The sequence below is a fragment of the Kwoniella shivajii genome, chromosome 7 (assembly GCF_035658355.1).
Source record: "Kwoniella shivajii chromosome 7, complete sequence".
NCBI classification, from domain to species: Eukaryota; Fungi; Basidiomycota; class Tremellomycetes; order Tremellales; family Cryptococcaceae; genus Kwoniella; species Kwoniella shivajii.
The window spans coordinates 817,334-845,021 of NC_085914.1; the positions used below are offsets into that span (position 1 = coordinate 817,334).

The 27,688-nt window shown below is 46.1% G+C and overlaps 8 protein-coding genes across 8 annotated transcripts; 4 read left to right on the forward strand and 4 right to left on the reverse strand.

The window, feature by feature from the left end:
• Nucleotides 1-307: 307 nt before the first annotated feature.
• IL334_005428 (uncharacterized protein) lies at nt 308-7,907 on the forward strand (the record flags this gene model as incomplete). The annotated part of the gene is made up of 17 exons (XM_062937141.1): nt 308-779; nt 1,055-1,517; nt 1,561-1,848; nt 1,985-2,144; nt 2,335-2,698; nt 2,835-2,889; nt 2,950-4,631; nt 4,765-5,440; nt 5,604-5,669; nt 5,715-5,846; nt 5,963-6,206; nt 6,260-6,907; nt 6,985-7,175; nt 7,367-7,425; nt 7,470-7,585; nt 7,641-7,799; nt 7,872-7,907. 17 exons carry the CDS (start codon nt 308-310, stop codon nt 7,905-7,907), a joined length of 5,811 nt encoding a protein of 1,936 aa, XP_062793192.1.
• A 66-nt stretch (nt 7,908-7,973) lies between these two features.
• On the reverse strand, nt 7,974-8,985 carry IL334_005429 (uncharacterized protein; the record flags this gene model as incomplete). Its single annotated transcript, XM_062937142.1, has 4 exons — nt 7,974-8,087; nt 8,146-8,356; nt 8,410-8,710; nt 8,904-8,985. The coding sequence occupies 4 exons, from the start codon at nt 8,983-8,985 to the stop codon at nt 7,974-7,976; spliced, it is 708 nt and encodes a 235-aa protein (XP_062793193.1).
• Nucleotides 8,986-9,453: 468 nt separating this feature from the next.
• Nucleotides 9,454-10,403, forward strand: IL334_005430 (uncharacterized protein; the record flags this gene model as incomplete). The annotated part of the gene is made up of 3 exons (XM_062937143.1): nt 9,454-9,578; nt 9,626-9,903; nt 10,156-10,403. The coding sequence occupies 3 exons, from the start codon at nt 9,454-9,456 to the stop codon at nt 10,401-10,403; spliced, it is 651 nt and encodes a 216-aa protein (XP_062793194.1).
• Nucleotides 10,404-10,410: 7 nt separating this feature from the next.
• Nucleotides 10,411-11,727, reverse strand: IL334_005431 (uncharacterized protein; the record flags this gene model as incomplete). Its single annotated transcript, XM_062937144.1, has 6 exons — nt 10,411-10,422; nt 10,471-10,506; nt 10,557-10,623; nt 10,841-11,109; nt 11,318-11,442; nt 11,490-11,727. The coding sequence occupies 6 exons, from the start codon at nt 11,725-11,727 to the stop codon at nt 10,411-10,413; spliced, it is 747 nt and encodes a 248-aa protein (XP_062793195.1).
• Nucleotides 11,728-12,090: 363 nt separating this feature from the next.
• IL334_005432 (uncharacterized protein) lies at nt 12,091-15,841 on the forward strand (the record flags this gene model as incomplete). Its single annotated transcript, XM_062937145.1, has 9 exons — nt 12,091-12,161; nt 12,235-12,395; nt 12,438-12,455; nt 12,685-12,886; nt 12,931-13,115; nt 13,409-14,088; nt 14,142-14,291; nt 14,344-14,493; nt 14,645-15,841. The coding sequence occupies 9 exons, from the start codon at nt 12,091-12,093 to the stop codon at nt 15,839-15,841; spliced, it is 2,814 nt and encodes a 937-aa protein (XP_062793196.1).
• Nucleotides 15,842-15,868: 27 nt separating this feature from the next.
• IL334_005433 (uncharacterized protein) lies at nt 15,869-16,652 on the reverse strand (the record flags this gene model as incomplete). Its single annotated transcript, XM_062937146.1, has 5 exons — nt 15,869-15,949; nt 16,037-16,137; nt 16,247-16,310; nt 16,421-16,547; nt 16,603-16,652. The coding sequence occupies 5 exons, from the start codon at nt 16,650-16,652 to the stop codon at nt 15,869-15,871; spliced, it is 423 nt and encodes a 140-aa protein (XP_062793197.1).
• A 243-nt stretch (nt 16,653-16,895) lies between these two features.
• IL334_005434 (uncharacterized protein) lies at nt 16,896-18,567 on the reverse strand (the record flags this gene model as incomplete). Its single annotated transcript, XM_062937147.1, has 8 exons — nt 16,896-16,916; nt 16,981-17,004; nt 17,064-17,116; nt 17,337-17,391; nt 17,452-17,552; nt 17,760-18,378; nt 18,434-18,499; nt 18,565-18,567. The coding sequence occupies 8 exons, from the start codon at nt 18,565-18,567 to the stop codon at nt 16,896-16,898; spliced, it is 942 nt and encodes a 313-aa protein (XP_062793198.1).
• A 462-nt stretch (nt 18,568-19,029) lies between these two features.
• On the forward strand, nt 19,030-22,043 carry IL334_005435 (uncharacterized protein; the record flags this gene model as incomplete). Its single annotated transcript, XM_062937148.1, has 15 exons — nt 19,030-19,048; nt 19,146-19,254; nt 19,322-19,437; nt 19,509-19,609; nt 19,749-20,022; nt 20,073-20,152; nt 20,224-20,691; nt 20,734-20,879; nt 20,927-20,973; nt 21,027-21,211; nt 21,262-21,509; nt 21,557-21,624; nt 21,699-21,715; nt 21,766-21,876; nt 21,948-22,043. 15 exons carry the CDS (start codon nt 19,030-19,032, stop codon nt 22,041-22,043), a joined length of 2,085 nt encoding a protein of 694 aa, XP_062793199.1.
• Nucleotides 22,044-27,688: the final 5,645 nt, after the last annotated feature.

Consider the following 27,688-nt stretch of genomic DNA (forward strand, 5'->3'; position numbering starts at 1 on the left):
ACGGAATCAAACTAAAACGGGCATACGCCACGTGGCCGGTTCCCATTGTACGCGTCTTAATGAACCTCCACTTTTTGATTTTACAACTACTTCTGTCTTTCATCCCATAAAAACACAGTCGAGTTCCATTCCTCCCTTCTTCCCATCTCATCTCAGAACAACGCAGTACCCTCTGTCCAGAAAGTTCGCCATTCGAGATTCTCACAGCAGCCCTCATCCGAATCTTCTGAACATCTTATTGGAACTACAACCATCATCTTCTCTCTCCACGGTCGCAGCAGGAGCTGGGGATGCAAGCCGAGAGATAATGACCACCGACGAGTTTGGTGAGCTTGGTACAGCAACAGGTCAAGAACTTTTGGAGAACCTCATAAAAGAAGGCCTAACGCCTTCAGGACAAGACTCAGATCCCTCAAGGTATCGCAAGCTAGTTCAAGTGCTTTTAGAAAACTGCATCCTGAAACCCATCGCCCGTGACATACCTCCCAATGTTCAACAAGCAGGTTATACTTTGAACATACTTCAACGTCAGACCAAGATCCACCCCGGTCTTCTTTATGTTACCGACAACGGTTCCCCTTTCTACAAGACCTTGATCCCAAAGCTGGTATATGCTGCTGTACATCTGAGTGAAGATGCCCTATATGATGAACTGCTGTCCTCGATGGTGTGCAGTCTTGAAGCTATAGGCAGGGACCTTCCAGAGGAAGACGTTAGCTGGGCAAAGGGCTCAAGGAGGCTGGGAGAGGTCGTTCGCCACATGAATGCTTTCTGTAAAGGTGAGCTATGGCTGCTTGATATAGTCGCTAATTCTTAGATATAATTTCTGGACGAAAGGCTGTTCTATTCGATAAATCTGATTTACCCCAAACCGGGTTTGCCATTTTCTTCCTGCTGTCCGCTGTCCTTCATGTCCGCATACCATTTTCCGATAACCTTGTCTCTAACTCGTCTCACCTGCTATCCCAGGCAAGCCGCTTTGCAGATACGATAACATCCCAAAGGAAATATGTTGATGCCTTGAGATCATCAAGTCGAACTCAACGCCCTCTAGGCCTGGCACACGGATACGTATTCATCACTTCTTTACCAAATGCACTAGAAGACAAATGGAGAGACTCTGTCGTCAGCTTCTATGATGATATGGGGAATGCCGACGACCTGCTTCGTCTTGAAGTATGGCGGTCGTTATACCACCAACACAACTCATTCGATTCCCGTGATAATGTCGACTTTGCAAAAATTTGTTTCCTACTAACGCCAATAACACCACGTATATCCTCAAGTGGTGTGCAAAGTCAGTTGAAATCTGAAACCGTGGGTCGCTGGATGGAGGATATCGAGACGAATAGTGATAAATCAGCTCGGATACATGAACTGCTAAATCCCGGCATCTCTTTGCACTCAAAGAAGAGAAAACGATCGGAGGAAGATGGTGAAGTAGTGAATCTGATTCGAGAATGTATACCGGATTTCATATCAGACGGTGATGTCTTGGCTTCCCTGTTGACAAGAAAGTACGTATTCCCTGTAAGCGGTTCAAACTGACTTGTCCCTCAGCGATCTTCCCAATCTGAACACTCTCCTACCTAGACTCATCTGTGCTTTGGCAAAGTGTCATCGACACGTCCCACCCACCGACCGTCATCTCTCCGATCAATGCTTAGATTTATGGATCAAAGCGGGAAAAGTCGATTCTCAGGCTTTTCGCTCTTTGTGTCTGATCATCGAGCACAGTCCCGCTCGTGTTATAGCAACTGGCATCCAGGAGACTAGTCGTCAAGTCATATATGAAAGATTGTTCAAAGGTCTTCATGCGGCTGACCGTCCGGTGCGATCTGCGGCTGGGTGAGTAAATCTGCGCGATGAATACAGCTGATGTAGATAGCCGAGCATTATTGCTGCTATACACGACCCAATCTGACCATCCTAATCAGCGTGTGGCTTCCAGAAACCGCCATCGATACATTGATCGCTTGTCCAGATTGCTCACAACATCTTTGATGGTTCGTGAAACTGCTTGTGTCGTGCTCGGAGGTATTGGACGTTATTCGCAAGGGGAACATTTGTGCTCCATCATCAAGCTATTAATACGTCAATTGGGCGCTAGTAGCGCTCCTCTGAGAAGTCTGGCCTACACAGAGGTGAGCTTCAATACAGGGACGAAATGAGGCTAATTCTCAGTTACTTGGGCTCGCAAAACATCATAACAAGACCCCTTATACACTCATATCCCCTTTCCTCAAATCTATCAGCATACTCCTTGCTGAAAACGTTACTCGCTCCCCTGAGATGATCGCTGAGACCATGCAATTCATCGGCCTGACCCGGCAGAATTTCCTCGAAACCACCCTACTGCATACCCTACCCGCTCTGGTACTCTCTCGAAATGGTGACGCTCTCAAGCATATCGCAAGCATCGTCAAGCAGCGATTGGGTGTTCTGCTCATGGACAATATATCCTATATATTAGCGCAATCGTTCCTACATTCCGATCACACCGACGCCGCGTTCAGTTTCCTCGTATCTCTTCTTCAAAATATGACCAATGGTCAAGTACGAGCCCAGCCAAACATATCTATACCTTCTCTGATGACCGCCTGTATTGTCGACCTTGTCGTTATGCTAATTGTTGAACTTGGAGATGAAGACAAAAACGCAAGGAATTCTGCTGAAGCCGCTTTAAACAAGGCGAGCAGTCAGTCTCGTCATAATAACGACCTCGGCACATTCTTGAAACCTTTGATGCTTGGTGTCATCTCCCAACTGAATGATATGCTACACGATGTCCAGGGAAAAAAGACGGTGGACCACAAGCGTAAAATTATTCGCAGTCTTGGCGCGCTTATCAAGCTCGTCGGAGATTCAATGGCATCCTTCTCACCTCAGGTAAGTTTCGAGTAAAATCATTCATGGCGCTGACGGTTAGATTATGGCAAGCTTGCAAAGCACTCTTGGAATTGCCGAATTGCGAGAAGAGACACTAAAAGCTTGGGCTCTCTTCATCTTTACTCTAAAATTCGCCGACGTTGGGCCTTTTGTCGGCCGAACAAGTGGAGCTCTGGTCGCCGAATGGTCAAGTTTCAATTCGACTGAGCGGAACATCGCCAAAAGTATCATTGACGATATCGCCGACAATGCCAAAAACCTAAGTCAATTTGCTGACGAAATAGTTGGCTTGGACGACATTCCAGAGCTCTCCAGCGCTGCCGCTCGCCTCACCGCTCGGCGACGCAAGGCGAACATACATGAACACGTATCAAAAGTTCTTGATCGAGCGGACAGTAAGAATGTTGCGATCGCCACAGCTTCAATTCGCGAATTAAAATCATTGTTACTGTCAAGACAATCAGATATCGAAACGCTCGTTCGTGGCGACACCTTCGATCCGATCATGGCTCGTCTCATGTCAAGTCTACTCTCTACCGCAACTCGCGATGGTGATTGCCAAGAGCTCCGCGATCTCACATACGAGTGTATGGGTCTGACTGGAGCTCTTGATCCCGATCGTCTAGGTCTTCAAGCAGAGCACGGGACCATGACTATCGCCGCCAATTTCAATGATCAAGAAGAATCAAAGGACTTTGCATTGCACCTCATCCGAGATCTCTTGGTCGACGCCTTTAGAGCCACTAATGACACGAAACATCAAACCCATCTGGCTTACGCAATTCAAGAGCTTCTCAAATTCTGTGGGTTCACTACAAAAATAGTACATCCAAACGAGAAAGTCAGCAGCAAAGTTCGGGACCGATGGCAGAGTCTGCCAAAAGATCAGCTGGAGACGCTCACCCCGCTGTTGGAATCCCGATTTTCTATCTCGGACGCTCCCATCAAAGCCTACCCTCATCCCATCTACTCCTCGGCACCGACGTATCGAGAGTGGCTTCAACAATGGACGACGGATCTGATCGGACGAGTCATGTCCATGTCGGGTGATAATCAATCGATACGAGATAGCAAGATCATATTTGGTGCTTTTCGTGGTGTTCTACGGAATCAAGATGTTACAGTTGCGCACCACATTCTACCGCATTTGGTTCTAAACGTCCTTCTGTCTGGTCTTGCCAAGTATAGATATGAAATATCCTCGGAAATCAACGCGGTCCTACACGAACAGGTGAATCCCACGGGTCGGTCCGACAAGCGGACTCTGAGTGCTCAGGTTATATTCGATTTGATGGACCATCTCAGTAAATGGCTCAGACTTTACCGAGTCAGCAAAACCGAAAGGAATACTTACACCAAAGTAGTAGAGGACGTTTTATCCGGTATTGAAACAGAACTTATGGCAAATGCTGCTCTGCAGAGCAAAGCATACGCTAGATCTCTCAGGAGTTTTGAGGAGCGAATCGTTAGTCTAAGATCAGAGAAAAGAGAAAACTCGGAACTTCAAACGTATTTTGAACGAGTCCACCAGATTTACTCTGAGCTGGACGAACCAGATGGTATGGAAGGTATCTCCGCTTTTGTCATTTCCCCTTCTCTAGAGCATCAGATTCGAGAACACGAGAGTACCGGAAGATGGACATCGGCTCAAAGCTGCTGGGAAGTCCGGTTGCAGCAGTCGCCAGATGACGTCGCACTGCATGTAGGGCTGCTGAAATGTTTGAGGAATTTGGGACATTATGGTGAGTTCACGCGTACAACCTGAGCGCTGACCTGCAGACACTTTGCGAACACATATACGCGGTGTTCTCAGTCGACACCCAGAATGGTCATCGGCGCTGGCATCCTTTGAGGCTGAGGCAGCGTGGATCATAGGTGACTGGGACACTGTGAAAAACCTCGGTGCAGCCGGACCAGCTATCGGACAAACGCTCCTGGCGTTACACGAGCATCGAGACTTGGAATGTAGCTTGATTGAAAGCAGACGGACTTTGGGAGCTGGTATCACAGCGAAACAGTATGGAAGGGCATATGAGCAGCTGCTGGACCTGCATCTAGTCCGGGAAATCGAAATGATACATTTCGCCAAACAAACCATCGAGACTCTTCCAAAGAGTCCGAATAGGACCGCACTGATCCAATCAACCGCTCAAAAGTTGATCATGTCACTCAATTCTCGATTCGAATTCACCTCGCCTACTTTTCGAATACGTGAGGCGGTACTCAGTATTCGAAGGACGGCTTATGCACTCATCAACACCCCTACGTTGAAATCTGAAATTGGAGATGCTTGGATTTTGAGCTCGAAAATCGCAAGGAAAGCGGGGTATGATCAATCCGCTTACAGTGCGATCCTACAAGCCAAAGAGGCAGATGCGCCATTTGCTTTTATTCAGCAAGCAAAACTGCATCGAGCTCAAGGAGGTGTTTACAAAGCTCTGGCAGATGTGGATAATGCGCTCAAGCCGTTCCTCAAGGAGGAGGCATCAAGAGAAGCAACTGAAGCAAAAGATTTCGCCAGGGAAAGGAAACTTGCCAAGGTGAGTTTGGAGTGAGTGATGGGTTGCTAACTTATCATCAGGCGGTACTGCTTGTTGCAAAATGGGCAAACGAAACGGACCGTTTCGAGCGTAATCAAATCATCGAGAGATACCGTGACGCTATACTTCGATCTCCTAGGTGAGTTGCTTCTGAAAGACTTGAGCTGATTTTAGTGTCGAATCTCCTTACTATCATTTGGGACATTACTACGACAGCATGACAGGCACACCTGAGCAGATGTGAGTCTGTAGGAAGATTGGGCGGAAAAGCTAATCAATCCGCAGGGCCCTCTTCCATTATCAGACTTGCCATTACTATATTCTTGCTTTACTTCATGGTGTGAAGTATATCTATCAAACAATGCCTCGGATGCTTACACTATGGCTCGACCTCGGCGAAATAAAGGATCCTAAAAAGTAGGTATTACATCCCATGCACACGGCTGATGTTTAGATACCCCACGATCGCTCATGATCTGAAGAAGATTACATCCCTCCTGGACAGATCCAGAAAGGAGCTACCTACTTACCAGGTATGTGACTATAGCAGCTATATTGGCTGACGTCGCAAAGTTTCTCACCGCGTTCCCCCAAATCATTTCGCGCATTGTTCATCCGAATCCTGAAGTAGCTTTCGTTTTGAAAAAGATCATGGCAGCAGTCATCATCAGGTATCCCCAACATGCTCTTTGGCCCACTGTAGGTGCTATGCAATCCAAGAGACCCGAGAGGAAAGCGGCATTCAAAGGAGTCTTGGATATGATAGTCACTAAAAAGGTGAGTATAAATCATGCTATGGGACCCTACGAGTCTGACAATGCCGACTTCAGATTCCTGCAAATGTGATACCTCTCATCAAGGACGCGACAAACTTCTCCAGTGTGCTCTTGAGATTTACCGATGAGAAAGTTGACGACAAGAAGAGGCAAATGTCCTTGGCGTCCGATTTCGACTACGTGAAGAAAACGGCTACAAAGATGATCCTTCCACTGCAGGATGCTCTGACGTGCACGTTGCCGACCACATCGGATACTGTAAAGTCACACAATCCTTTTCCCAACGTACCTGTGACTATTGCTTGTGAGTATCTCAAGATATTGTCTCTTGCTTACGTCTCAGACATCGATGACCGTGTCGATATCATGCCGTCACTACAGAAGCCTAAAAAAATTAGCTTTGTTGGTAGCGATGGCAAAAAGTATCCATTCCTGTGCAAGCCACATGACGATCTTCGAAAGGATGCGAGACTCATGGACCTCAACTCGATGATCAACAAGTTGTTGAAGAGTGCTTCCGAGTCCAGAAGACGACAACTCTGTAAGTTCTCAAATGCGCGCACAAAGCTGATGTTAGATATCCGGACCTACGCCGTCATGCCTCTCAACGAAGAGTGCGGTCTTCTGGAATGGGTCGCAAATACCAATGCACTAAAGCGTATCCTGGAAGAAGGATACGCCCGACACGGCAAGAAAATTTACGTAAGTTCATTTGAATGGTAACTGAGCTGAACAATTAGACCAACGATATATTGGCGACCACAGAGGCTGCACGAAAGCTGTGCAAAGAGAGAGATGATCTAGAGCCGCTCGTCGGGGTATTCAAAGAGAATGTTCTCCCACGATACAGACCAACAGCATTCCACGAATGGTTCTTGACGAGATGGCCAGAACCTTCCGCATGGCTCGCCAGTCGTATGGCATATGGTCGTACACTTGCAGTCATGTCAATGATTGGATATGTGTTGGGGTGAGTCAGCCATTATAATGACTGGCTGACATTGCTAGTCTTGGTGACCGTCATTGCGAAAACATTCTATTTGACGGCTTATCCGGCGACACAGTGCATGTCGATCTCAACTGTTTGTTCGATAAGGTGAGTCTTGATGCTGTGAGGGATGACTGATTGAACCAGGGCAAAACATTCGAAATACCCGAAAGAGTACCGTTCCGCTTAACCCAGAATTTGGTCGACGCGTTGGGTGTGACCGGTGTAGAAGGTGAGTTCTTCAGTTGGTGATCAGCCCAGTTAACCTTTCCACAGGTGTTTACCGCAAAGCTGCTGAGATCACAATGGGAATTTTAAGAGCCAACAGTGATTCTTTAATGAGTGTTTTGGAAGCGTTTGTTCACGACCCTTTGCAAGAATGGATCAAGAGTGTGAGTCTCCCGTAGAGTCGTAGAGCTCAGAAAAGTCAGCTCATCACCTTAGTAGGGCCGAAGCAAATCAGATAGAGACGTCAAGGTGTACGCCGACAGAAACCTGAGACCGATCAAAGCTAAACTCCGAGGCATAATGGAAGAGGGAACAGTCGTCTCGGTTCCCAGTCAAGTCGAAGCTTTGATTAAAGAGGCAACAAGTCCAGCAAATTTGGTCAGTATTCTTCTCCTCTCCCTTGTTGTATTCCTCTTCCCATCCCGACGAGCTAACGTAAAATCTCAACAGGCTGCAATGTATATTGGTTGGGCATCGTGGTTGTAATGAATTATTTTTGTATATGTCGTAACGTAATACATGCATCCCAATATGATTCATCCCGTCAAAAACCTAGAATTTAAGTTCGTGGAATCGATCACCCTTGGAGAGTCCCCAAGATGCCTTCAAATATTTGGCGAGGTTGTCGACCTTTTTGATTGAGGCGAGGAGAGCGGCGTCAACAGACTGCAACGTAGATAGTTAGCATCACCTTTTGCTCTTCTTCTACATCCTGAACACCCACCTTTTGCTCAGATTTCTTCTCCTCAGGGAATGCCTTCTTCTCTTTGCCTTCACCGAAGAATTCTCCCTCCTTTGATCCCTTGGCGGCCTTGGATTTGGTAAAGTAGGCATCGTTAACGGATTCAGGAATGGAAACACCGGCGATGTCGACCTTGGTGGAGGTGGCGATAACGTAGGCTTGGCTTACTCGTCGAAGAGGTACACCGTTGATTCTAAACCATACTATTAGTCCCAGCATATTATCGAGAAAACTTAGCCTACTCACTTGAAAGGACCGGAAACCAAGAGGAGACCACTGTCGAGTTGCTTAAGGAAAACAACTCGCTTGCCAGAGAATCTACCAGCGAGGAGGATGAGGACGGTACCGGGGGTGATGCTGGATCGGAGAGCGGTTTTGCCGGCAGTCTTTCGAGAGACTTTGGGTTTTCGAACATCCTCAGCGGGGTAGTATTTGGAGGCTTTGATGGTGGGTACCAATCGCTTCTCTCCGTTGGCTTTGCCGCCAACAGTCTTCTCGGTGTGAGCGGGAGTTTCGGTCTTAGCGGGGGCGGTCGAAGTCTTCTTTCCTGTAAATGCAAAGCATAATCAGATACTGTTATCCCGAATTGCACCCATGACATTCCTGATCCCTTCTAAGCCATAACTTCGCATCCTGCAAATTCATCTTGTTTCCCGATGATAAACATTTCTCTTTCTTCGACTTTCCAATCTACTCTCTACCATGTCACATCTACAAGACAGCTCAAGCCGCCAACGTACCCTTGAAGAGACCTCGCTTGCCAGCGACCTGTGACCTGGAGAGACGGCCAACGTTGGGAGCGATTTCCTTTGATCGAGCCATCTGAGGTAGTTGTTTTATTAGTGAGTTACACTTGTTGGAAAGATGACGAGATGGAATTCACCTTTTTAATTGTTGTTGAAGGATGAGGAGCCAAGAATGAGAAAACCTCGAATTGATGATTTCAACAACAATAGCACAGAGAGAGAGAGAGTCTGTCCAACCGAGAATCATAGGTGCAAGTGATGCTACGGTGAGAGACCACGGTACGGTGCAAGAGAGACGACACAGGATATGACAAAACAGCAAAAGTGCAGCTTTCCCTGAGACAGACGAATGTGGCACCTCAAAAAACCGAGCTCGGATATAATGAATGTACCTTTCTTAAGTCCGATCGTCTCGCGGAAACAGTCCAGCGGCAGAGTCCGTTCTCACCTTTTGTAAGAGAAATCTCACGTAGCCAACTTCGCGTTGAACGTACATTTGTTTGTTGGTTATCCTCATATTCGAGTAAATGAATGCATACCTACCATGTCAGATCCAAACTTCCCACCGAACCTGAACATCAGCCCTCTTCTATTTTACAATGACGAAGATGCAGATCAATCTCGTCAGAAAATTGCAATCAAGACTTATGGCATAGCTGGTCGAGTTTGGTGAGGGAATAACCAAAAGTACGCATTTGGGCTGATGAACGGTCAAGGGAGGCTACGAGACCGTTGCTTGAATACTTTACGCCATCTACTCAATTTGAACCTCCTTGTTCGCTGTTCCAAGAAGACCAGGTGTACCGGATACTTGAATTGGGTTCTGGTCAATCAGTCGCGTCTCTTCATCTAGCTGATTATCTGAAAGAAGAAGACTTGGTTGTAACTACGGACCTTCCCGAGGTTATGCCTCTATGTGAACAGTCCATTGCAGATTGGGCTCCCTCAAATTCCAAGCACGGTCGCGTGATTGCACAGCCGCTGGCATGGGGCGGTGATTCTTCCCACCTCCATCCGTTTGGACCTTTCACACATATACTGATGTGCGACCTCGTGAGTGCATCCACTCTTTGTACGATACTGACAAGAAGATTTATTTCCCAAATCTGTATCCACTGCTGCTACATACTCTCCTGAGTTTAACGGAAGCAAGGGAGACTTTGAACATAGAAGAAGAAACATTTGGGCCAGAAGTGATACTATCATGTGAGTAGAAAGAAAAACAAGGAATTGCTAACGATTATAGATACATCTCGGACACTTGCTCTAGAGGAATCCTTTTTCGACTCTTTTTCTCTATACTTTCACATGGCACCTGTACGAGGAGGACATTGGGATGCCAAGGTTTTCATATGTAAACGCTGGACAGTATCGGAAGAATGGACATTACCGGACATTAAAGACGTCATGAATGGAGGAAAAGGTGTCCTTCGAGGTAGAAGTTTTACTTTGGTGGATGATTTATTCGGATCACTGGAATGGGATATATCATAGTGCTGGATTATAGGAAATACTCGATTGCCTAAACGTCAGCACAAGCTTCGTAATTTGAGAAACTCACTTTTACTTGTTGTTGTTGTTGATTAGGACCATCCCTCTGTACTATCATCAGCGAGATCTCCATGCATTTTGGAAGATTGCACAAACCTCGTTCTCAGGCGCTGCACTGAACACATTGAAGAACCTTCTTCCTCCCGGTGAAACCTCTAGTATACTGGCCATGTTACCACAACGATAGCAATAGTTTGGAGCACTCCACACTGTACTCAGTTGGTCATTATACAGAACAGAATACCCTTCCATACAAAGTTGATGTGCTCGAAGGACATGGTTCATCCCGTTGAGGTTGAGAAACTTTTTGACAATTGATGCACCAAACGTATACCCGGCGCCCCTATTCATCAGCAAGATCTCGACTGAATTCAACTCACCTCGGGCTGATAGCAAAATCCTCCTTCTCTGGATCTGGATCTGACCAAACCAAATCCGCCATGGGTCCCTCGTGAGGGATCTCTCTAAATCTGTCGATTATTTTAATTTGGTCGATGTGATGTATGGAAGGACTGAGGCCACCATGTACGCAAAATATCGCATCGTCGATGACCACACTAAGTGTGAGGAAGTCGAACATATCGGTAAAGTACTGCCAAACAGCGGGAGAACCGTATTTCCTCGTGCATTCGAGATAAAACCCATAGGTCTAACAAAGGTATTAGCGTTGGCCCATCCATTCCACAAATTGCGTCAGATTTCCGTTCTCTCTATCCGCTCCAGCATCGGGTTCCCCTTAAGAAAGAGTATACCTCTGTCACACCGGAACGGATCATTCTCCATGGGCGATATACACCTCAGAGTCCTCTTTTGAAGGTTCTCATCATACACAAGTTTGAGAACAAAATGGAACCAACCTGCGTCACCGCTCGAGATTCGTGGTTCCCTCGTATTAGATGTATTCGTTCCGGATAACGGAGTTTCAAGCAAGTGAGAAGGGATATCGTTTCCACGGAATGTAAACCTCGATCGACGTAGTCACCTGATTCCACATCAGCAAACAGAATCCCGAGTATGGGCACAACTTACCTAGAAAGAGGTAATTCGTATTTGGTGCGGACCCCCCAATTCGAAAGATCTCTATCAGATCGTGAAATTGACCATGTATATCTCCAACTACAGTGATCGGTGAAGCGACATGGACCACATTGCTCTCTCTCATTAACACTTCCTTAGTCTTCTCACAGATCTCCCGGAGCAGAGCCTCGCCCAAAAGCTGCTTGTCACGGAGGCGGTCGATGCAGGCATCGAGATCAAATGGCGCCATCCATGGACGTGAGAGGCGGGGGAGAGATGGAAGAGAACAGGAAAAGGATTGCGCGTTGAGCGTTGAGTGTCGAGTGTCGAGGGTCCGGACGATCTTTCTTTCGTATGCCGACAAGAGGATGCTGTCGCAAGCTAGCCAGTCTTATCACTAGATGATCATTCAATTGTTAAGCAGTCGAAAGGAATAAAAGAAGAAGAGTTTAACACATCAAGTTGTTGATGACGGCAAGACAATGAGGAGATAGGCACACCGGTGAGCTCGCATGTGGGGGAAACTTTAGGCTCGTGGGTATCGGAGAACATGGGCTAATCTCCGTCCGCTTGGTCCTGTCGGGGCTATACAGGGTAAAACGTCATAACAACCATGTCATTCATAGTGAATATCGTCAATAAACAAAGTACATCTTACCCTCATCATTCACAAGTTGTGAACAAGTCACCACCATGTAAGCACCACCACTCCCCCAGGCAAACGAGCCCCCAGCGCCTACAGCTGATCCCGTGTCAGGTTCGGTCGTCATCACGCGGATTACGATGACTACCCTTCGGTCCGAGCCGCGGCCAGTGGTGCAAATCATCAACCAACAAGACCTGTAGATAAAGACAAGACCGAGTCGGAGCTCACAGTCAATATCAAGAAGGCTACCAGTCCTGAGGAGACCGCTCCAAGTAAGTACTTCTTTCTGGAACGCTCGCTGACAAATCCTGAAGAGCAGAAACATGTTAGAAGTAAGTACTGATCGATAAGACTCTCGCTGATCCAATAGAATGTATCGTTTACACATGGGATTATCATTCCTCTTTATCTGTGTGGAATGGTCTGAGGACGCAACCAATCCTTGCGGATGAAGTACAAACTTTCAAAGCGCTGATAGTGGTACATAAACTCTTGCAAGAAGGGCATCCTGTTGTGAGTTTTAGATCTGCTGGAGCACCGCTAATTTGTAGACCATCAAAGAAGCACATGCTCAGACCGGCTGGTTGGAGACCTGTGGACGTACGGTCGGAGACGGTGGGAAAGGATATGGAGGGTTGATCAAGGCGTACACTTCGTTCCTCTTATCCAAGCTTAGATTTCATCGTCACCATCCCGAGTTTAACGGTCTTTTCGAATATGAAGAATATATCAGTTTGAAGAACATTGATGATCCTAACGAGGGGTAAGTCATCACATATTCAGTCTGTGCTGATACTGGTGCACTAGCTACGAGACTATTACCGACCTCATGACACTTCAAGATCAGATAGAATCTTTCCAAAAACTCATCTTTACTCATTTCCGCGGATCGGCAAATAACGAATGTCGAATATCTGCGCTTGTACCCCTTGTCAAGGAAAGTTTCGGTATTTACAAGTTTATCACCAGTATGCTTCGTGCAATGCATAGACGTGAGTTGGTCCTACATAAAACTCGGCTGATCGAGCAGGGACCGACGCGATGGACGCTCTTCTCCCCCTTCGGGAGCGTTACAACGCTCAGCACTATAACCTACGTCGATTTTACTACGAGTGCAGCAATCTCAAGTACCTCACCGGCTTGATCAATGTTCCAAAGCTTGGACAGGTGAGTGCATACTTTTCTGGCTAGGCTGACAGGCAGGAACCACCTAATCTCATCGACAATGGCACGGCTCCCGAACTGCCCGAACGCCCCCCTACTGAAAAGCCTCAAACCCGGCAAGAAACCCCCCGAGCGACTTCTCCCGTCGCCACGCAAGGCGAAATCGACGAGCAACGTCGAATGTTGGAGGAATATGAACGAAAACAATCAGCACTCGTTGCTCAAAGAGAATCGGAGCAAAAACGGCAAGAAGACGACAAGCGTCGACAGGAAGCCGAGTATGCCGAGCAACAACGTCTCCAGCAGGAACGAGAACGACAAGCTCAGGAACAGCTACTCAGAGAACAAATGAACCAACAGTACAACCAGCAACAGCAAGGCCAATTCGGTCAGCTTCAACAGGAGATGCTGGCCATGCGAGGCCAATACGAGCGAGATCAGATGTTATTGGAGCAATACGATCGTCGTGTCAAGTCATTGGAGAGTGAACTGGGTCTGATTGGCGCTAATGTCGGTGCTCAAATGTCTGCTAAGGACGAGCTCATCGCCCAACTGCAGAAGCAAATAGAAATCTGGAAAAACAAATATGAAGCCCTCGCCAAACTTTACTCACAGCTTCGTGGCGAGCATCTCGACCTTCTCAATAAATCCAAAGGTTTCCAACTCAAGGCTAATTCGGCTCAAGAAGCGGTCGACAAGATGGAACGCATGGAAAGGGACGTGAAAACCAAGAACCTTGAGCTTGCTGACATGATCAGGGAAAGGGATAGAGCAAGATACGATTTGGATCGATTGAAAGCGGTTCGTGTTATGTCAAAGTATGCTCTAGATCAGCTTGACTGACTCTTTCACAGACTCACAGGGAAGAGATTGATCGACTCAAGCGTGACCTCTCGTTTGCCAATGAAAGAGCCGAGGACGCTTCCCGTCACAAGAGCACTGAAGTCTCCGGTGTGATGGCCAAGTATAATCGTCAATTGACCGAACTTGAGGACTCCTTGAGAGTGAGTCAGGCTACACTTCCTGCAATTATACAAACTGATCCGGTATCTCCAGGCGAAACAAATGCAAATCGACGAACTCCTCCACAAACTCGACGCCAAAGAGGGTGAAATATCTCGTGTCATTGAAGAAAAGGAACAAGAGCTCCTTATCATGCAAGAGGGTATGGATTCTACACTCAAGGAGCTCAGTGATCTTCGAACTGTGAGTGAATCTAGTATCAAACCTAAAGCTGATTGTTTAGACATCTGGCGACACCAACCAAGCATTTGATGCTCAAGTTGACACTCTTATCCTGGATCACCGAAAAGAGCTCAACGCCATCATCGACTCCATCTTGCAAGCTTGCATGCAGAAAGTCGACGATGCGATTTACGAGCTCGAGGCTCCCATGCAAACCGGTAATACCACCGCCACCCCAGAATATACCTTGTCAATGATCGAAAAGGCAATGACCAATGCCACCGAGTTTGCCTCGACATTCAATCTTTACCTTGGCAGGAAGAGTGGTGGAGGACACGTTGATGTCATCAAAGCCGCTAATGAGCTCGCTCAAGCCATGTCAGAGACTCTCGTCAGTTCCAAGGGTATCACACGATTTGCTGAAACCGACGAATCATCCGACAAATTGGTAAAAGTCGCCAAGGAAGCCGGAGATGCTGGTTATCGATTCTTCCTCAACTTACAGTCATTCCGACTTCTTGCTGGTGGCAAAAACGAGGAAGCAGCGCTTCGAAACAATGCCGAGACTCGAAGTGCTTTGTCCAAACTTTCTGACACGGTCGAGAAATTCGTTCCCAAAGCTAAAGCGTCTACTCTTTCCCGAGCTAACGGCGATATTGGCGACATTGTATCCCAAGAGATGCAAAACGCGGCCAACGCTATCGAGCAGGCTACCCAACGTCTACAAGCGCTTATCGCAAGACCTAAAGGATCAAAGTACACCTCACTCGATGTACAAGTTCATGACGCAATCCTTGAAGCTACCCTGGCTATAACCAACGCTATCGGTCGACTCATTCAGGCCGCAACTGAAAGTCAAGAAGAAATCGTTCGGGAAGGCAAAGGATCTAGCACTACTCAACAATTTTACAAGCGTAACAACCGATGGACGGAAGGTTTGATTTCCGCTGCCAAGGCCGTCGCTTACGCTACCGGACTTCTCATCGAAAGTGCCGATGGTGTGATCTCTGGCACTCATTCCCTAGAACAGTTGATCGTGGCTTCCAACGAGGTTTCCGCAGCGACAGCTCAACTAGTAGCCGCTTCTCGAGTCAAGGCTTCACTCATGTCAAAGACACAACAGCTCCTCGAATTGGCTGCCAAAGCGGTCACTGATGCTTGCAAAGCACTCGTCAAACAAGTCAAACTAATCTCCAACAAGCATACCGATGATGAAGCAGTGGACTACAAAGCTATGCCTTCGCACGAATTCAAAGTTCGCGAGATGGAGCAACAGGTTGAGATTCTCAAGCTGGAAAAGGATTTGGGTGCGGCACGGCGAAGGTTGGGAGAGATGCGCAGAGCAGGATATCATCAGGAAACGGATTGAATTACATGTTTGTAGTATGTTGTTATGCTATATACCCAAGAGGTTCTTCACTTGTTCCCGTACTCTTCTTTCGAATTCGGGTTTGTTGTCACGATACAATTTGCAGCACTAAATGTTCCAGTCAGCGATATTTTCTGGACGAGACTGTCAATGAAGAAGATGGTGGTTATAGCGAACAATAGAAATCCAGCTCACTTCGACATCTGCTCCACTTTCGATATTGGGCTCCGCAAGCATGCTAAGAACACTGAGTAGCACGCTTCTAACTCCTTGTACGGGTGACCAGCGTTCTGATGCTGACTCGTAATGAAGAGGATCATCACCAGGGGGATGTAAAATCGAAATGCAAACCACCCCGTTTGGGTATACTATCCATAAGCTAATGATAGTGACACTAGAACTCACTATTGGGATGCAATAACGGTGGGTCAAAGGTCATCGTAAATGGGTTGAGTGGATAATCACCGGGCTAAAGCTTCAGCATAATCCTCTTCGCCGGTGAACTTACAAATGTCAACTTGGCAGCGAACACCCCTCCTTCCTGACATTAGCAATGTTCTCCTAACGCGTCCAGCTCACATATGGTGTGCCTTCTGGACCTTGAATGAGGGCTTCCCATTCCAGCATGTTGTCCTCCGACACAGGTCCTGCAGTGATGGTGTCTTGCAAAGGATCGGCCGTGAGGTCTCGATATTCCTTCATCAGGCTGATAACGACACGTCAGCGAGCTTCGCTTTGCTGGATCACATCGGCTATCTCACCGACGGGTCGCTGTTGATGTCTGTGCTCTGGTATTGTTGTTGCTAAACATCGTGTCACTAAACACACGCCGATAGAGAGATGAGAACAAGGATGGGAACGGAGACAAAGAAAAGTGATGTCAATTGGGTTGTTCAATGCGTCGTGCTGTTACGGAAAAGTGGAGGCTGCCACAGGTACATTCGTGACAAATTCTGCTATCATGGAAATGCATCTTATTCTCTACAAAAAGCTGACCTCTTCATGTCACGATGCATCTCTGATCTCAAATCGCGATAGACCTCGTGTTGATTTATTACAAATACAGCCCAGCAGGCTAGATTGTCAGCTTTGTCGTACGCGTGAACACTCACAGTGTTCTCATCTTTCCTGTATAAAACCTTCTCCCGAGCAGAGGTGAAATCCTGAGATATAGCACGGGGTAAGAGATTGCCCACGATTGTAGCCAGATGATCAGACTCACGGTTTTTGTGACGCGCATACGTCTCTCTCTCAAAGCCAACAAACCCGCCTCGGCTGATCATCAGCTACTTACACAAACTCAAGAACTCACTGCAAACAGCCTTGATATCCGCTCCGGACAAATCGTCCTTTGTCATGACCAACTCTTCGAGATCCACATCATCTGCCAAAGACATTCTTGAGGTATGGAGCTTGAAAATGTGACGTTTAGTTTTGGTGTCGGGCAAAGGGAATTCTACGTTGTCAGATTTAATCGATCAGGAAAGATACTTACCAATTTTTCTGTCGATCCGTCCTGGTCTAATCAGCGCCGGATCAAGCGATTCGATCTATGCACAGTGAGACGTCAGAACAGGATCTCGCATTCATTCGCGAGCCTGAAGACGTACTCTATTTGTCGCCATGATAACTTTGACATCACCTCGAGTATCGAAACCATCCAATTGATTCAAGAGCTCCAACATGGTCCGTTGAATCTCTCGTTCTCCACCTGACGTCGAATCGTATCGCTTTGTACCCACCGCGTCGATTTCATCGATGAAAACGATACTGGGGGCATGTTCCTCGGCGACTCTGAACAATTCCCTGACCAGTTTTGGACCATCTCCCAAATATTTCTGAATGAGCTCTGATCCCACGATACGTAAGAAGGTAGCCGAAGTTTGATTGGCAACCGCTTTTGCAAGCAAGGTTTTACCTGTACCAGGTACACCATAGAGAATGACACCTTTTGGAGGTCGAATACCCATCTCCTCGTAAAGCTCTGGGTGGGTGAGAGGAAGTTCTACCGATTCCTTGATCTCTTGGATCTGTGTTTCTAAACCTCCAATATCCGCATAACTTTCCGTGGGTGCTTTATCCAGTTTCATGACCGAAACCATAGGATCCGTATCGTCTGCGAGGACTCCAACAATTGCATGAGTTTTGTGGTGAAGGAGCACTGAACATCCGGGTTCCAACAGATCTTTGTCGACGAATGACATAATACCAACATAGTACTCAGGACCGTTACCGACAGATACGATGGCATGATCATCGTCGATGATTTCCTCTAAAGATCCCACTCCCATAGGTGATCCTCGGAGTTCATCGACTCGAGATCGATCGGCAGCAGTTCGATCTTCTCCAGATTGTGAAGCTTGATTGGCGACAAATTCCTCCTCCATCAACAAGTAGTCTTTTATCCTTTCCATTTTGAGCATTTTGAGCTTGCATCGAGTGGTGGGGTAGACTGGGGGTAATCGAGATGAAGCATCGGGCCCTCGCTTCTTCTTCTTACCAACTCGAGTGGGAATAGGAGGTTCCCATTTGGATTTCTACGTGAATATGTTGGCATCGCACTTCCCACTCAACAAATTCGCCTTGACTCACCTTGTCTTTATTATCTTTCCCGTCCTTCTTGCCTCCTCCTGGAGCACCGCTTGATGGAGCTTGGCCCTGTGAATCGTCAAAAGAGTTGAGCTTGCAGCTGACGATGGGTAGATGGGCGCTTTGTTACTTACCATTGATGCTAAACTACAAGTGGTATGGAGTGTGGTAGTTGTAAAAAGTAGTAGTATATCAATTCGAAAGAAGGGAATGAACGCTTATGCATTGTTGCAATGGCAATCAACGCGTTTTGACATGACGATGTAGGGGGGATGTATGCTGTTAAAGTGGTTGGGTGATACGTTTGATCCCGCTCATACCTCCGGTGGCAGCGGCCACGTTGGACTCACGTGCCCTGCGTCATTCTTACAAATTGGCCACCCAAACAAAAATGAAAACAGCTTGTTTGTAAATAACCCAGTTGGACAGCACTTTCTCCTTTTCGACATCGCATCCTTGTCCATCCCCCGTATCATTTTTATCAGACTAGATATAAGCGTGACACTCTGTCATTGTTTCGCTTCCGATAATCGTGTTCACAGCGTCGTGTCTTTTGAAAGAGCCAGAAAGATCACATCAAAGTTCGAGAATCGAAAGAAATGTTTGTTATCAAATCCCGTAAGTCATCTTTGGTGCTTCTCTAGTTGCAAGCATGTCGGTAATGCTTGTCTGGAAGTACACCTGATGCTGATTAAATGCGGAATCTGAACCAAAGTTCTCGGGAAGATGTGGGGCAATCCAGCCAATCCTGAGCTCATTCAGATACCTGCTGGTCAACTATATCTCGTTCGACCAAACAGTATCAAAGGATCAAGGGAATGCATGTGAGCTATGATTGTCTGGAGACGGCTTAATGCTCGAGAACTGATATTATCGTTTCATTGTCGTCAGATTTCAAGATGCTGTGGCGACAATTAGAAGGACTGGGGTCGAGTATCAGTATCAGCTTGTCGTGACCCGTGCTTATGAGGAAGGGGAAGAACAGTTATTGGATGAAGATGCGGAAAGTAAGTGACCTCGCTCTGACAGGACTGACCACCTGTAGCCGACGACGAAAGAGTTTTTCTCATCGATCAAGCTCTCGAGTTTCGATTCGGCGTTCTTGATGGGGATTCCACCTGTGCTTGGAGGGATATGAGCGGAGATGAAGGTGATTTGTGGGAGTTTGTTAGCAGCAAGGTATGTCTTCGTCTCAGAGAATATTGGTAACCTTTTAGTCCGTCCCCAAACCTACCAACAGTCTCTTTGAGTTGACTCTGCTGCATTGTATTTATGAGAGGGTGAGCCAGACCCATTGACGTCTCGTACTGACGTTTAGAAATACCTACGTTCACACGAGGAAGCCACAGATGCCGAACTGGAAGCCCTTAAATATAACGAAAAGCCATCTTTGCCTGCTACTGATCCGAGTGCATCTGCGAATCTAGAGGACAAACTCGGCTCACTATCAGTGCAGGAAGATCCTTTCAAGGATGTTCCTGTCCTGCATCGTTCTCACGCAGAGTTGTACCTTTTTGACACAGAAACAGACGTTTTTGTAATACAAGAGAAAGAGGTGGATGCAGATCTTGTATCAAATGGAGACTACGATAGTACGTCTAGACAAAGCCAGATATGTATAGGCAGCTCACAGTGAGGTCAGCTTGGATCATCGTCCGTCACAATTCCACGCCGTTCATCTCCGCGCCGATTGACGCCGAAATGAACCCTCGTTTCGACATGGTGAGTACTTCTAGCCAAGGATTCCGCTGATGTTCCAGGCCAACCAAGCTTTCATGTTCACATTCCGAGAGACCGAGGGTCTTCCAGGTATGACATGGTGTCTTAGATTCAATGAACAAGTTTTCGTTGAATGGAAAGACAAGTTTACTATCTACATGTGGGAAGGCAAGAATAAAACCAGTTATGCGAAAGCAAAAGCAGACGAGCAGCGATACATTCAAGAAGCTTATGAAGACGTCGAGATGACCGAACCAGAGGAGGATGAAGATCGAGAAGGGTCAGATGACGATGATGACGAGGACCGTTCGTCTGCAGCAGACCCAGAGGAATACGGTTCCGAATCAGAAGAGTCAGAGAAAGAAGCTTTTGCTCATGGGTCAAAGAATCATCAGCTGGCTGTGGGTTACAAGAACGATATGTCCTTTGTAGCCCGTGGGGATATGATCGGTGTATTTGCTCATCAAGACGACAAGCTGCGATTCCGTACCGCTATTGACAGAGTCAAAACCATGGATGGCAAGAGTTTCTCACCTGGAAAGGTACGTGAGGGACGTTCCAACGTCGTGCTGACCGCTCTTTAGATGATGCTCCACAACCAAGACGGAGATATGCTACTTTTGGACCCGAAGAACCAAAACTCAGTTTACCGAATGGATCTGGAGTATGGTAAAGTAGTCGATGAATGGAAGGTTTCTGACTCGGTCGAAGTAAACAATATCATCCCAGAGTGAGTCTAATAATTTGCATGTGACCCCTTATACTAACGGTATCTAGCTCCAAATATGCTCAGATGAACCCTCAACAAACATTCATTGGGCATTGTAAGTGAAAGGACTTTCCCAGCCCTCACCCCGTCGCTTACTATCGCCCATAGCTCACAACGGCCTTTTCCGTATCGATCCTCGTGTCTCCGGCAACAAGCTCGTAGAGAGCCAATTCAAACAATATGCCACCAAGAACGATTTCTCGGCCGCTACCACCACGGAGTCTGGCAAATTAGCTGTTGCTAGCAATAAGGGAGATATACGGCTTTTCGATCAGATTGGCAAAAATGCCAAGGTGAGTCATGCGCGTTCTCACAACATTGTGCTGACCTTTCGGAACGTCAGACTGCCCTTCCTGCACTGGGAGATCCTATTATTGGCGTTGATGTATCGGCAGATGGGCGATGGCTCGTTGCTACTTGCAAAACATACTTGCTGTTAATTGATACCCTCATTGGCGACGGTCGGTATAAGGGATCGCTCGGTTTCGATCGAAGCTTCCCCGCAGATAGTAAACCTATTCCCAGACGGCTTCAACTCAAGCCCGAACACGTAGCCTACATGGAAGATGCTGTCTCGTTCACACCTGCTAGGTAAGTCCCTCGATCTATCCACGGGCTGTCTCGCTGATCGATCTCAGATTCAACACGGGAATGAACGAGGCGGAGAAGACGATCGTAACTTCCACCGGGAAGTATGTTGTAACTTGTGAGTATTTACTTGGAAAGAACACCACTAAGCTTCGATAGGGAATTTCCGACGTCTCAAACAAGGACGAACAGACGACTATCAGATCAAGGTGAATCAGCCCTCGTCCACTTTATACTCGTTCGCTAACGCTACTTCTAGCAATACGATTCCCGAGTTGTGGCGGATAATTTCAAGTTCGGTGCAGACAAAAACATCATCGTTGCACTGGAGCACAATGTGATCATGGCCAATAAGAAGGAACTTGCAAAGGTGAGTTGGCACCGAAATCGCCTACTATGGCGAATCTTTCAAACTGAATGCCTTAATTTCTTTCCCCTCAGCCCACGCGATCATCACTTGCTCCGCATGCGACATTGTCCACTCCAGCTAAGCGAATCCGACAATCTCACAGCAATATCGTAAACAGTCCATATTAGTGTGTTTGGGGTTACTTCTCTTTTATAATATCAGTAGTTGATTGTACATGTATCTGTATACACCTTTCATCCTCTGCTTGCTTCGGGTTCCGCTAGACCTTCTGCTGTCGATCTGTTTTCCATCTCCCTCGATGCAATCAATACATTGCATCCTTTTACCAGTTCAATAGTCTTGCAATGTTCACCGAAGGATAGTCGGTTGAATAGGAAAATAGTGTAACATGCAGACAGTACAATACCTGATGCACCTAGAGCTGAGGGTGGTAAGTGAAAGACAACCCTGACAACGATATAGCTGGTACTCCTCGAAACGTATTGAGGTACGGATCTTTATAATGACTTACGTAGCACGCGTGAGGTCGCATATTGGCACTAGTTTTACATGGTGTCTTGGACATTGTAAGCCATGAAAGTGCCCCGAAGACCCCAGCAGCATGAGCAAGATGAGACATGCTTTTCCCTGTATACGCGAGGTGGTTGTTGTCCAAAGTAAGGAACGTGACTCTGGCCTCCCAGAATGATAGGGCAAAGGAACATATAGGCCGAATACCTACTGGAACAAGTAAAGAAGTTGTCACAATGATCAACGTCTGCTCCAGCCAGGATGCCCAAATCATATAACAGGTAGCCAAATAGGCAAGGTGTCACGCACGGGGGTATCTGTTGTCCAAAGGGAAGGACGTGTGTCTCTGGCTTGTCAGGATACTAGAGCAAGGAAGTTGCAGACTGGATACTAATAGAACAAGAATAGGACTGTGACCTATGAGGGTAGTCAAGGCTATGACTCAACTGTGTGACTTGTTGACTATAATGAGAGTTATTCAATGAGATCCATAGCTGGGGAAAAGTATAAAACATAATTATGGAATTAGGGATGTTTTATACCTTGCAGAATCCAGGGTTTCCATCATTCTGTGGGTTACGGTCGGGTCTTACAATAGCTTACAGTTGAGTCTTACAGTTGGATCTTATGGAGAGGTCTTTTGTAGATATTATGTAATCTGAACTTTAATTTCTTATTACATAATTTAAACTTGATACTTTATGATTCATGACACAAGAGAGAAACGGTATTGCTATAATGTTCAATAGTGAACAATATTGCTGGGGGCACAGCAATATCAAAGGGATAGAGGTATAGTAGTACTCAGCTCTGGATAGACTTCAGAAGGTGCGATAGGCATTGTAGCTTCTAGAACAGATGTTGACCCAGTGAGATATTGTCAAGGTGATAGGGTGAGACAACATTCAAGAAATCATGAGGGGAAGACTGGAATACAAAATGTATAGATGTATATATATAAATATCTATGGGGTACTCAATAAGAGGAGAAGATGAACCAGCAATACCGTTATTCTTATAACCTTTCCCTTATTCTGGTATCCTTTCTATATCTACCTAACAATATCGCTGAGAGCGGAAGTGTTCTTGAGCTACAATACCATGACATGTATCTATACCCACCAACCACTACCTTAGCTATCCTATAATATACCCTGAGATATTAACATGCATTTCACAATATTGTCCCAATCATCCCAAGTCTCGTATGTAGGTTAGCCTCGTTGGTCGGTACAGGCTCCTGACAACCAATCTGAACCAGTAATGTACTATGGTCCCAATTTGACACAGCTGTGTTGTATCAACAACATGTGTTCCCAATTATTATGCCCATTTTTACATCAGACAGCGTAGAGAAAAAGGGTATAGGCAAGGATACAGATCAAAACATCTTGCGACGGTATTTTTGGGAGACAAGGAGAACGATAATCAAGCTAAAGAAACAGGTTGTGACTTCAGAAGGGAAGATCAATGTTTTCGCTTCTAGGAGAGACCAAACCTTTGTGAGATCCAGCGTAAATAAGAGACAAGGTATCAAGCAACGACAACGTTTGAGATTTCAGAGTCAAAAAACAATAAATATGAAATGCACAGTTGATACAGATACTCGTGACCGGCATTAATACCCGGACAGTCCACTTCAAACACTTGCCTAAATATTGCCGTTTAAGCATTCAGAGACATGTTTTGAGCAGTTCTATGCATGAACCTTGTCTTGTTTCTGCATATTCCGGTCCAATCTTCTACCACCAGAACACCCTGACCTTTGCCCATCATCCCAGCCACATATGAACTCAATCTGCCCCAAAGAACTTTGTCACAGTCAAACAACTTTTCCCTTGATTGCTGGGTTCATCTTGCCTGTTTTAGTCCTTGGAGCCTCAGCTTCAAAATACAGAAGCGGCCACTTCTTATCCCTTGCTATGGCACCCCAGACCGTGACCCAAGCTGTGGGACCCTTTCTGGCCGGTTGGATATACTTGGGATTGTCTGAAACATTTCATCAAAAAGTTGGCTTCATATGTCCAAATCCCTCGATTCCAGTCTTGGTTTCTGTCCTCTCTGGCCCATTCCATCCTCTCCTCTGCCCTAAGGTTGTTTGAGATTGCATTTCTGAGCAGCAATTTGAGAAAATAAGCCATTGTTTTGTTTCAGCTATCTTTTTGCCTGTCTTATCTGTCACTCCAATGTAGTTCCCACTCACTTTGAGACTAGTAAAAGGGTCGGCTTTCATTTTCTGATAGTTCGTCTAGTGTCCCTAGCATCGACTTATGAAGGTCCGCCAGGAGGAACAAGATCATAGGGGTGTCTCACGCTTCTTCCAATTTGTCATAGCTTCTCCCATGGTGGGTGAAGGGCAATCAGCTAGAAGCGCCAATCCTCGGACAGAAAGGAGATTTTCCGGCCTGGTATGCATGGAATAATACTAAACACGCCTTGTGGGTGTCAGATGTACTATTCTGAGCAAATTACAGATGATGGATGCATGGAAAAAATGAAATATACAAGATGAATGTTGTCACCCAAAACTTCCTCAAAATCAGTGAGATTGGTCAAATCCGCGATATCGTAAACTTGCGGCGTTACAAGGCCCCCAGTCTTAGAACAGGTGTGATGCATATAAAGTGAGAATTTGCAAACTGTATGATATGTGGGGGGAATGACATTGATATGTGATATCAGTAAAATTACTGAGATTAGATTGAATGTATGACTGATGGTCATTACAGCTGATAGTCGTGCCTAGTCGGTGGTTCAATCCTTTCGACAATTGAAACAGTGATATAGAATTGCCTACACTGACGTTTTATTTTGGATGTATAGAATGTTTAAACAGACCATGCAAAGGTTAGTTCAAGCAGCAGACTCTACGAGTAATTATAGAGCCATATCTGCAGATAAGCCGTGTCTGGGCTCTAGATCAACGTCGAAGCCTTCAGTGTGGTGAAAGAAGAAGCGGAGGAGAGAGTATACTATCCTCAGGTCATACAAAGAGATTTGCTAGCAGAATCGTGCCAATCCTGAAATTTGGCCGGGATGCGTGTCATTTCGCCGGTTGTAAAAATCTCTCTTGTGGGGCATAAATTATGAGTAGCAAGCTTATCATGAATCATGAAGTATCAAGTTTAAATTATGTAATAAGAAATTAAAGTTCAGATTACATAATATCTACAAAAGACCTCTCCATAAGATCCAACTGTAAGACTCAACTGTAAGCTATTGTAAGACCCGACCGTAACCCACAGAATGATGGAAACCCTGGATTCTGCAAGGTATAAAACATCCCTAATTCCATAATTATGTTTTATACTTTTCCCCAGCTATGGATCTCATTGAATAACTCTCATTATAGTCAACAAGTCACACAGTTGAGTCATAGCCTTGACTACCCTCATAGGTCACAGTCCTATTCTTGTTCTATTAGTATCCAGTCTGCAACTTCCTTGCTCTAGTATCCTGACAAGCCAGAGACACACGTCCTTCCCTTTGGACAACAAATACCCCCGTGTGTGACAAAGCTTAACGTTATTCACCTACTTCTTATACACCCCCCCTTGTTATACAGTCCCATACAAATCATCATGAAATTCCCATACAAAATTACACCTGATCTGCCTAGCAATATCTAGCTTCACAACTCCCTACTTTTGCTACCTGGGAGGTATGCTAGACGGGCTAAGATATACACCAGGTTTTTATGTGTCTCTAGATGGACAGATGCATGCCCTACAGCAGAAAAAAGGTTTTCACAAAAGCGAAATTTGTAGTTCCAACAATGTCAATGCATGCATTCTGAAAGCTCCTACACATAGCTAGATGCCTCTCACTGCTGTTGACAAGCCCCCAGTCTTGTAAAAGGTGTGATGCATGCATGAGGTGAGAATCTGCAAACTGTATAATATGTGGGGGTGTATAAGAAGTAGGTGAATGACGTTAGATAATGTGATATAAGACAGGATTTAGACTACATAAATTTATAATCGGACTACTGGACTGGACTACCGGAGTCAGGATGGAAGGATCATTTTGTAAGGTACAAATAGTGCCCAATTCCATAGCTATATTTCATAATTTTTCCCAACTATGGATCTTGTTAAATAACTCTCACCACAGTCAACAAGTCACACAATTGAGCCAAAGCCTCAACTACCCTCATATGGCCACAGTCCTATTCTCGTTCCAGTCTAGCTCAGGTCTCAAAGTCTAGGTCTCGATATTGCCTCTCTGTGCGAAGACATCAGTGATCATCAATAGATCCTATGCACTTGGTGCAATCATCCAGACACTGATTGAAGCAGACTTCACAGCTAAGCACACCAAATGCTGTGCAGTCCTTCAGGATAATATGATGGGGTATTTGCTCAGTAGGGAATTTGTGGGGTTCTTTACAGAGACTGTTTTGCAGCTGAGCTGCAGGTGACACGAGCGTATATATGCTCATGGGAGTATGCTCAATACTAGTAACACCGCTTTGACTCATCGGAGCGGGACTGTCTCGTGTCGCTGGTGCTCTCGCCTCGATGCCAAGTCTGAATCTCATGTTCGGGTCCGAGCTCCAGGATCTCCGTGGTGTTGCTGGAACTGAGCCAGAGTCATTCCTCTTGTCAATTGCCATACACATTCGAATGCACCTTGGGGAACGATAATGTCAGAGTGTGAATGGTAACGACCAGGTAATTCGCATGTGGTTTCTAGGAGACAAGCAGATGTCGGAGGCGCGATCCGCGGGTTCCTTGGGAGGCTAAAGGTGTTAGAGAGTTCTTTTGCCGATCCGTACCAGTCTCAGCAGATCGAGTTGATCAGATCAAATGATGAAGAAAATCGCATTTTGATCTGATCCGTTCGTCGTGCCATTCTGTCGAATAGGAACCCCAACTGTACCAGCATAAGTTGAGAGTTCATCCATGTACCTGATACAACAGATACAGGCTCGTCTCCATCAAATTCCTTGTAGTGTTGAGGTACTGGTACGTATGCATGATGCTAAGTTGTCAAGGAGCTTGCCGACCAAAGGTGAGTACATGCATTAGTTGTCAGTTCAGGAATGATTGAAGAGCTCAGCATTGTGTGCACCAGAGCCAGTCGATACTCAGGGTCTTTGATGAGGCAGATGAAAAGTATTTGTAGGAGAGTTACTCACTGATTAGATGCTCGGCGGGAATAAATATGTAAACAGTACAATGCTTGGTGTTCAAGGCTAAACGTTCTGTACGACGCTTGGTCAGCGATCAGGAAATAAGATCAGATAGCCAGTAGCAAAGTCAGCGATATTGTGTGACAGGGATATATGCATGAGTATTGA